The sequence below is a fragment of the Cebus imitator genome, unplaced genomic scaffold (genome assembly GCF_001604975.1).
Source record: "Cebus imitator isolate Cc_AM_T3 unplaced genomic scaffold, Cebus_imitator-1.0 Scaffold613, whole genome shotgun sequence".
NCBI lineage: Eukaryota > Metazoa > Chordata > Mammalia > Primates > Cebidae > Cebus > Cebus imitator.
Genome location: NW_016107928.1, coordinates 1 through 10,485, shown reverse-complemented (window position 1 = coordinate 10,485; position 10,485 = coordinate 1). Strand labels below are relative to the sequence as shown.

Sequence of the window (10,485 nt, the reverse complement as noted above, 5' to 3'; positions counted from 1 at the left end):
TTTTTGAGATGGAGTCTCACTCTGTTGCCCACAATGGAGTGCAGTGGTGCGATCTCAGCTCACTGCAACCTCCACCTTCCAGGTTCAAGTGATTCTCCTGCCTTAGCTTCCTGAGTAGCTGGGATTACAGGTGCGCGCCACCATGCCTGCTAATTTTTATATAGTTTTTTTAGTAGAGACAAGGTTTTACCATGTTGGAAAGGCTGGTCTTAAACTCCTGACCTCAGGTGATCCACCTGCCTCAGCCTACCAAAGTGCTGGGATTACAGACCTGTGCCACGCACCCGGCTGGACGAACTTCTATAACCTATCCTTCTTACAAATCTAAACACAGTTCTGTGTCATTGGGATATTACGAGTTACAAAAAGAAATCAAAATCACTCAGGCCATTTTTCTTTTTTGAGGTAAAAAGAATGCCTATCCTACCAGCACCAAAAATTGTGTTTCTTGAAATTTTATATTCCATAAAATTTCTAAAACTCAATTTAACTATTTTAAATAGTTGAAAGCACTCAAATAATAGTCATACAGATAACTATCTGCATGGAGACAAACTCAATTCATTTGAAGGGTATACTTTCATTTTTTTTTACATTATCATTACAATTTGTACTATGTGTTAGCTTTCCTTCCAAAAGATCAGAAAACATGTAAATAGCCAAATTGTATAAATCTTAAACTAAATTTGTTTCTCATCTTAAAAAGTGTGTCAAATTCCTAAATCTAGTGACTGAAATCAAGCAGCCAGAGTACCACCCTATAATTTAGATTTTCCCTGGACTAAGGTTCAGGGCTACTCCCAATACTATGGCCCAGTTTGTACTACATAGCTCAAGTTGAAGATGGACATGTAACGGACAACTGCTCACTGTATTTAGCAGCCAATAAGAATGTTCCTGGATGCTCTTGAGTTAGGTGTTCCAGGAAGGCTTTAGCTTAATAGCTTAGCAGTGAAATGCTAGCTTAAATCAAGTTTTAGTAAAATCATGATGGGGAATATATCCTTACTTGAAGGTGCAAGAAGGAGTGCAGCTGGCCTAGTAATACACTGCTCTAAATCTATTATTAAAGTTTTCTTCTGTCAGCAAAAAAGGCAAGTGAAAAATCAGTGTATCTGGGCCAATACAAGATTTCCTGAAAAAGTTGCAAAAATCCTTTGGATCCTGACAACAAAAGAACCTCTAAGGAGGCCCTTGTTTTGTTTAGGTTTTATTTGTCTGTATACAGGGCTGCTTTTGTTCTAATCTTATTAGAACATTGCACTTATAGGGATTTATTTTTGAATTCAAGAAATTAAGACTTGTTTGACCTCCTAGTTCAATCCAAGAAGACTGTCCTTTTGGTGGCCTAACAACATAGGCCAGTGTGGCAGATTTCTGGTCAGTTGGTAGCTATTTCTGAGAAACTCAAACACTGGCCTCAGATGACCTAACTTGACTGTTTTCTATGCCTTTTTCAAGTAAGCAAATAACTCTAAAATTAAGCCCTGTAAAAGACAAATCATAATGCCTATCCTTCAGCAAAAGAAAGCATGAGGGAAAAAAACTAGATGATATGATATAGGCAGATTTTATTTTGTTTTAATAAAATCTTCTGAAATATGGTATTTTTAATATCAGATATAAGAGCATGCCCAACTTTGAGAAATTTTCACTATGATATTAATTTCCTTTCTATTTTTTTTAAAGTGTTAAAATCACATTTCCTAGCTTGGCTCTTCTTAAGCAACTACAAGAGTTAAATGATATTTACACTAAATGAATATCCCATTATTAATGTACTGCTTTAAAAGACAACATTTATGTTACATTAAGTGTGTCAGATGATATTTTATTTAATTATTTTTGGCTTTTGCTAGCATTTTTATTTTGCATAGGTAAACACCAAGCATTTGTACTTGGTGTAGCTATAGCAAAAATGAATTTCTGTCACAAAAAATTTAAAGAGAATAACACAAGGCAGTCTGGCAGAAGAGTTTTATGAGATAATGTTTGAAGGGCCACAAAAAGAAGAAAACAGCTATGTTCTTGGATTATGAATGCTGCAAGCCACTCCATTGAACATTCTTTAACTGAGCATATCACATTCTTTCTAGGGGGAAACCCCTCCTTTCCTTGAGACTAGCATAAAGAAGAATCAGTGCTTGTACTTTGAAGGCTTTTTGCAAATTCCTTTGCCTTTTGGTAAAGTTGATCATGGTGTCATAAAAAGAGAATGGCACTCAGTGGGTAACACTGGTACTGGTGACAAGCTGATTCATTATTCTTGGTATTCTAGAGTAAATTCCAAACTGTGTTTTAAGAAGTAATTTATCTGAACAAATAAGGAAACCGGAGGGACTTCCATAGTCAGTAATACTTTCAGTGAAAATCACACATTCCTTTGCAAAGATGTAAAACTTAGGATCTAACTTGCAACCTAGAAAGAGTAATTGTGTGGAGATGGAACAAGGCAGAATTCCCTACTATTAGACAGTCTTATTCTGAGAATTTGGTTTCTCCTAGTACATACTTATCAACCACAAAACATCAATATTGGATGAGTAGACAAAATGTGATATACACATACGATAGAATATTATTCAGCCTTAAAAAGGAAGAAGATTTTGACACATGCTACAACATGGATGAACCTTTAAGACATCATGCTAAGTGATGCTAAATAAGCCAGACACAAAAGGACAAATACGGGATGATTTCACTTATATGCGTGGTACCCAGAGTAGTCAAATTCATAGAGACAGAAAGTAGAAGGGTGGTTGCCAGGGGCTAAGGAGAGGGGTGAATGGGCGTTAGTATTTAATGGGTACAGACATTTAGTTGGGGAAGATGAAAGAGTTCTGGAGATGCATAGTGATGATGGTTGTTTAACAATGCCATCGAACTGTACAGTTAAACATAATACAAATGGCAAATTTCATGTTATATGTATTTTATCACAATAAAAAAGACCAAAATATTGATATGTTAAAAAAGGGTCAAAAAGCTGTGAATTTTTGGAAAATGGCAAATATGTACTGGAATGTAGAAGGAATGAACTAAAATAAGTTGCTCTGAGGTGTCTTCCTAATTGAAAATATATAAAATTATGTAATTCATAACATTTTCAAACAAAAAACACAATTTGGACTTCTTCCATAAGGCCCAACTACACACTGGTTAATAAAACAGTTCTTGGGAGAAAAAATCATATTCAGTATTTTTGAATCAGTGGTAAATTCTTAGCCACAAAGCTAAATTTTAATTTAGTGTAATGGCCCTGTGAAATCTAGTGGGATGATAGTAAATTTATACAGTTGTACAACCACCATCTCAATCCAGTTTTAGAACATTTCCTTAATCCCTCAAATTCCCTTGTGTTACCTCTAAGAACTCTCTGCCTAACCCAAGGTAATGAAGATTTACTCCTACATTCTTTTAAAAGTTTTATAGTTTTAAGCTCCTAAAGCAAATCTATGATCCATTTTGAGGCAATTTTCTTTTGTGTATGGTATGAGAGAAGGGTCTATTTATTTCTTGGCGTATATATGGATCTCCAACTGCTCCAGGACCATTTTTTTTTTTTTTAAAAAAAGACTATCCCCTTTTCCCTGTAATTGCATTGGCAATCTTGTTGAAAATAAATTGACCATAAATGTGAGGGTTTATTTCTGGACTCTTTTCTGTTCCAGTGATCTGTATGTCTATATCCTTATACCCACACCATACTATTTTGATTATTGTAATCTTATAGTAAGTTTTGAAATCAGTCATCTAATTTTTTTCTCTTTCAAAATTGTTTTGGCATTTCCATATAAATTTTAGGATCACCTTATTGTCTTCTACAAAGAAATCCTACTGGGATGTTGATAGGGACTGCATTGAATCTATAGATCAATGTGAATCTAAGATCAAGTGACATCTTAACAGTATTGAGTTCTCCAATCCATCAGTATATCTCTCTTCATCTATTTAGTTTTCTTTCAGTAGCATTTTGTAGTTTTCAGTATACAAATCCTATACTTTTTTTGTTCGATTTATTCCTATTTTATTTGTTTTATAATATTGTGAATATTTCTTTAATTTTACTTTTGGGTTATTTCTTGCTGATATATAGAAATATAGATAATGTATGTATATTGATCTTATATCTTGTGACCTTGCTAAGCTTGCCTGTAAGTGCGAGTAGATTTTTTGTAGATTCCTTAGTATTTTCTACATGCAAGATAACATCTCTGGGAAAGGATGATTTTACTTCCTCCTTTCCAATCTTCATGTCTTGAATTTCTTTTTCTGGTCTTAGCTGCACTGGCCAGTCTCTGGGACAATGTTTACTAGAAGTGGTGAGTGGACAATCTTCATTTTATTCCTGGCTGTATCAGTTTTCTATTGTTGCTTAAGGAAGAACCATATGCTTAGTGGCTTTTTTTTTTTTTTTTTTTTTTTTTTTTTTTTTTTTTTTTTTTTTTTTTTTTTTGCTAAGTTTATTGACGTTTATTTACATTAAGAAAGAAGAAAAACTACTTTGAGAATATTCATAACATATGGTATTTCCAGCTTTCAGGTATTTTGTTTCATGCAATACTTTTACACTGACAATAATACTTCAATACATGGAGGGAAACAGATATGAGAGGTTTTGCCTATCCACTTAGAAAACAGCCGAGAGACCCTCAAATCCAAAGTGAGCAGCAATGCACATCAGTCTACAGCCCCAGGAGGCAAGAAGCACAAAGCCCACAACCACTGGGCAGGGGCCCACTATGCAGCTGGTTTCACATTTGCCAAAGCTGACTCTTAAGACTGGATGGGACCCTGAGAAATTACTAGTAGCTCATCCTCTGAAGGTCCTCAGAGAGGCTTTATTATTCTAGACATTTAAATGCAAATTGACTGGACTACAAATTCATGGGAAACTTAGCTTTGGCATTTCCTGATTGGCAGTCTCTTTAAATATCCAAACCTAACATTGTATTTAACTTACTTCTTAGACCCCAAATTGCTCAAAAACATTATCACTAGATTACTGTAGAAGTTCCAAATTTTTCCTTTAGGAAACTTCAGAGTTCTAAAAATATGCTCTTCTAAATATGACTACTAATTTAATGTAGTCTCAAAAAAGCAAAATAGTAAATCAAGAATTGTAGTTTTCCATGGCTAACTTCAGGCCAGATGAAAAAATATTAACTCTCCCTAAACAGTAAAAAATTATAAAAAAAGATGTTCACCATACAAAATATGAAAGATTCCAAGTATCGGTTAATCGCTAATGTAATATTTAAAAGTTACCAAGTTTATTATAAAGGTATACTTATAAATTAATATTATAAAGACTTCTAAATTAATTGCTACTGCAATTTAAAAAATCCATCAATAAACTGCTATGTTAATCTAAGTACCAATTATATTTTCAGAAAACATAATTTGACTTCCCACAAAAATAATCTTAATTAGGTGTGGGGGGGCATTTACTATGGAAACAGCAGTGTGTAATAAATGCCAACAGCTGTTCAGAGGTATGACAGATGGCCAGTTAATGTTTAAAACTTAGTTGTTAAAGTTTGGCAGAGAGATGTGTCATTTAACAATGTTTTGCAACACTGGTGATTTACAAACTAAACATTTATTCTTTAAATAGGAAAATTTATACTAGAAATTGAGAAGACTGAAAACTACTACCAAATAATATCTGTGAAATGCTTTTTATCTGAAAACCGTGGTTTTTTCAGTCCATCAAAAACTCACCCATCTACTGACCATCCAATGTATCACATACAAATTCTAACCCATAACTGATTCAAAATATAATTATAAGACATAAATAATACTTTAACACCAATTCCCAAGAAAGCATAATTAATGGATTACAGGGTAACATTTCATTATTTTATATTAGATTTGTATAATTTGTACTCACATGTGAAGAATTAATTCAGGGTTAAATCAGTTTTCCATGCTGTATTGGGTTGACTATTGTCCCCCACCCAAAATTTATGTCTACCCAGAACCTCAGAATGTGACCTTATTTGGAAATAAGTGTCTTTGTAGATGCAATTAATTAAGATGAAGTCATATTGGATTAGGGTGTCCAATGACTGGTGTCCTTCCAAGAAGGCCAAGTAAATATACAGACACATGCACAGAGAATGACATATGATGAAGGAAGCAGATTGGAATGATGCATCTACGAGCCAAGGAATGTCAAGGATTGCAGGCAACCACCAGAAACTGGAAGAGACAAGGAAGGATTCTTCCCTGGGTCCTTTGGAGGGAGCATGCCCCTGCCAACACCTTGATTTAGGAATATCCAGCCTCCAGAACTATGAGAGAATCAATTTCTGTTGCTTTAAGTCATGCAGCTTGTGGTACTTTGTTACAACAGTCCTAACAAACTAATGTCAAATTGTACTTTACTAATTGATCTACACATTTCATATGAAGATCATCTTAGCACTAGTGCTTTTAATTTTTTAATACAGGCATACTGCAACAAGGTGGATCAAGCAGTTCCTCTTCCTCTGGATTTCTTCCCACAAAATGAGAAGCTGTGTATGTGTGCCAGGCTGGAACTACTTGGATAGCAAATATTTAGAGTTTTCTGGATCAGTTCTTAACTACAGATTAAACTAAATGTGTTTTATTCAAATTCAAAAAGCTTTCAGAAAGCATTTCCCTTTCAGTAGAATCACAGTACTTCTCCATTTTAATGTAAATGTTTCAATTTGGCAGTTTTGTTTCCTCTAAACAAATTCTAATAATGCTTCTTCAAATGTTGAGCTTATTATTTTAAGAACATGACTAGAAAAAATAAAGTCCTAGATAATCTTTAGTTTTTCTTAGGAACTTAATCACTTAATCCTGTTTATTTTTGTCAGTCTTAAAATTATGGCTTCATACCTAGCTATTTAGAATGTTATTAACAGAAATAACATAAATATAGTAAAGATATTTCCTAAAATGGCTCAGTGGGATTAATTAGCCTTAGTTAATCCATGGTCCATAAAACTATGCCCTAGGCTAGAGTGCAGTGGTGTGATCTCAGCTCACTGGTACGTTCACCTCCTGGGTTCAAGCGATCTTCCTGCCTCAGCCTCTGAAGTAGCTGGGACTACAGGCATGCACCACCATGCCTAGCTAATTTTTGTATTTTTAGTAGAGACGGGGTTTTACTATGTTGGCCAGGCTGGTCTGGAACTCCTGACCTCAAGTGATCCTCCTGCCTCGACCTCCCGAAGTGCTGGGATTACAGGAATGAGCCACTGCACCCAGCCTGAAAGTCCAAAGTTTTAAGAGCTGCTTCTCAAGAGTTGGTCATAGCCATGTTCCTTCCTTAATGCATACCATAAACCCATAAACCTATGTGATATTGTGCTGGCCTAGAGCCAGAACCAGAGCAAAACTATTTTATAAAACGCAAAACTGTTTTTAGATAAGTTGAAATGGCTGCCCCATTGTCCTCACAATAACTACTGTCCTTGGCCTCTGTAAATAGATCTGTTAGTTTGTTCTTCAAAACTATGTAAAGCTGCTTACCTTTTCTTATCAGTAACTGCTAAAATCTGTGACTTCTATCACCACCCAGACGATGTGTAAACAAATGTATATCTTGACTTCTGTAAACCACTGAAGTAACAAACAGAATGACAAAAGTCCCCTGGCCCTTGGAATGTCCGGAGACCCCCGCCCTTGTCTCTGCCCAGGAGGTAATTTACAGAATCCACTAGCCCTCGGAATGTCTGAAGCCTTTTCATCCCCATCCCCGCCCCTCACCCCCACTCCCAAGGTGGTTTTTCGGGTATAAAAAATCGTGGCACCCTCCTGTTGGCACCACAGGTTGGAGAGACGTGAGTCCTCTGTGGTCGCTGGCATAATAAATGACCCTGCAAATCTGGCATACTTTTGTCTTGTGATAACTTTCTACACTCGGTCAAATACAACACCTATAAATATTAATTTTAAAAAAATGATTAGATTTCTCTATATGGCAGTCACTTGAATTCTCCATTGATTATATTATTAAAACGTAGCCTGCTAGCTGTGAAATGAGCTTAATAAGCCTTATTTATGAGACGTAGGGTATAAGGGCACATTCTAATGATGATTTATCTCATTCATGATAATTAAGCTTTCATGCATGCATGCATGCATTCATTTGTGATATTGTGCTGGCCTAGAGCCAGAACCTGAGCAACACTATTTTATAAAATGCAAAACTGTTTTTTAAATAAGTTAAAATGGCTGCCCCATTCTCCTCACAATAACTACTGTCCTTGGCCTCTGTAAATAGAACTGCTAGGTTGTTCCTCAAAACTGTGTAAAGCTGCTTACCTTTTCTTATCAGTAACTGCTAAAATCTGTGACTTCTATCACCACCCAGACGATGTGTAAACAAATGTATATCTTGACTTCTGTAAACCACTGAAGTAACAAACAGAATGACAAAAGTCCCCTGGCCCTTGGAATGTCCGGAGACCCCCGCCCTTGTCTCCGCCCAGGAGGTGAATCACAGAATCCCCAAGCCCTTGGAATGTCCGAAACCTTTTCATCCCCATCCCCGCTCCTCACCCCCACACCCAAGGTGATTTTTCGGGTATAAAAAGTCGTGGCACCCGCCTTTTGACACCACAGGTTGGAGAGACGTGAGTCCTCTGTGGTCGCCGGCATAAAAATGACCCTGCAATCTGGCATACTTTTCTCTTGGCACTAACTTTCTACACTTGGTCCAATACAACATTTTGGAGGTCCCCAGCGAGATATTCTCTTTTTGTTATCACCAGACAAAAGCCATCTCAGAGTCTCGCCCGGGCGGCCGCTCCCACCTTGGGGGCCTCTGGGGAGGCACCCCCTGTTCTTTCCCAGGGCCCCGGAGAGCCACCGTGGAGGATAAGCGACCTCTCGGCTGACATTCACCCGAAATTCCTCAGGGTCCTAAAAGAAAAAATCCTCCGGAGGTAAGTCTGGTCTGGGAACTAGTTCAAAGGAAGGGCCTGAGTCAGGGGACTGACGAGTCATTGCAACTCTGACCTGGCAAGCCTCACCGAGACGTCACTTGAGGCTTCTGTTAGCTGGTGCAGTGGGTACCAGCGTTCGCTTCTGGTGGCTGTCATAGTGGGTGGCAGCCCTCTGGTAGCTGGTGCAGAGGGTACCAGCATTCGCTTCTGGTGGCTGTCATAGTGGGTGGCAGCCCTCTGGTAGCTGGTGCAGTGGGTACCAGCGTTCGCCTCTGGTAGCTGGTGCAGAGGGTACCAGCGTTCGCCCCTGGTAGCTGGCATAGTGGGTGGCAGCGTTCGGTTGTTTTCCGTAACCTCTGTGTGAGTGAGTGAGTGTGTATATATGTAGTCCCACGGCTGAAAGGCTACAGGGCTTGTGTGGGCCTTCACCCGCGGTTCCACTGGGGCGTCGTAGGGCATAACGGTGATTCACCTCAGAGCTGCCCTACTTGGACTTCCATCCTAAGGTGACCAGGCCCGGGGATTATACGGGTACACCTTAGCCAAGACGCCCCTGAAAATTCTTCCGAGAAAGTGGCCGGGCAGGCATCTGACTGGTCTCCCATCTGGGGGGCACCCACCCTTTGTCTGTCACTCTTGTATGTGGTCCTGTCTCGTCTGTAAATTTGTCAGTTTTATTAGACTCCTGCTAGCAGACATACACTGGTTCAGGCCATCTTCCCTTAAGGTAGGAGATATCTTACAGTGGTTGACGGACCACTGGATGCAGGGAAATTTTATTGATTACACCCCAGCAAAAATTACTCTTTTCTCTTTCTTCCTCATCTTATTCTTCTTCTATCACTGAGGCCTCACTCTTTCTTCCTTTGCCATGTGACAGATGGTCTGAACTCTAGTTGTCTTTATTCTCTTCTTTGTTGTGGTCATTGTGGCCTGTACATTCTCCCAGCCACCTCCACCGGGAAAAGAGTACTTTTGCCTGCGCTGGGTCAGATTCCATGTCGGGGAGGCCGTTGTGCCCTCGACACCTTGGAGGTAGTTTCTTTGGAGATTGTGTGGAACAAAACCCTAGATCAGAGTTTCTGGGTGCTCTTTCTCAGGCTGGGATGGAAAATAGGTAACTGCTTATTCTGCCAGGAAAGTGTCCAATGTTATGGGCAGTGCCCAACGATGCATCACAGAAAGCCATATTGGCACTATCCTGGATGTTGGGAGGTAGGATGTCACTGCCCCAGTAAAAACTGACTGGCAGCACTTCTGCACACTCTACCGGGTGTGGTGGGTCGAAAACACACATCCGGTAGACCTCTTAGTCCACCTGTTTGTCACTTCCCGACCTTTCCGAAGCAACTGGCCATTACAAATGTATAAGGGGGAGGATTATGCCTGGGCAGCACTAAACCTCCATAGTGCTTATTCTCGCCAGTTGTGGTTTGCGGAGGAAAAAGACCGCTGCCTTACCTTGGCCGCTACCCCCTGTTCCTCTGACTAGGACTAGGAATAAACCCTAAAATCCAGTTGTCTGGTCCTTACAGGACCTGGCTGCAGAGGCCCT

General features: G+C 38.8%; 1 protein-coding gene across 1 annotated transcript in view; it reads right to left on the bottom strand.

Annotated features, from left to right (window-relative positions):
* The window catches only part of LOC108294955 (peripheral plasma membrane protein CASK-like), an 87,693-nt gene extending 78,304 nt beyond the window's left edge, over window positions 1–9,389 (bottom strand). The window contains exons 1-3 of the mRNA XM_037734405.1: window positions 9,018–9,389; window positions 8,799–8,907; window positions 7,750–7,841 (exon numbers count right to left, since the gene is read on the bottom strand). Coding sequence (XP_037590333.1) covers window positions 7,750–7,841; window positions 8,799–8,907; window positions 9,018–9,389 — 573 coding nt within the window. The remainder of the gene's footprint in view (window positions 1–7,749; window positions 7,842–8,798; window positions 8,908–9,017) is intronic.
* Between the last annotated feature and the right edge of the window lie 1,096 nt (window positions 9,390–10,485).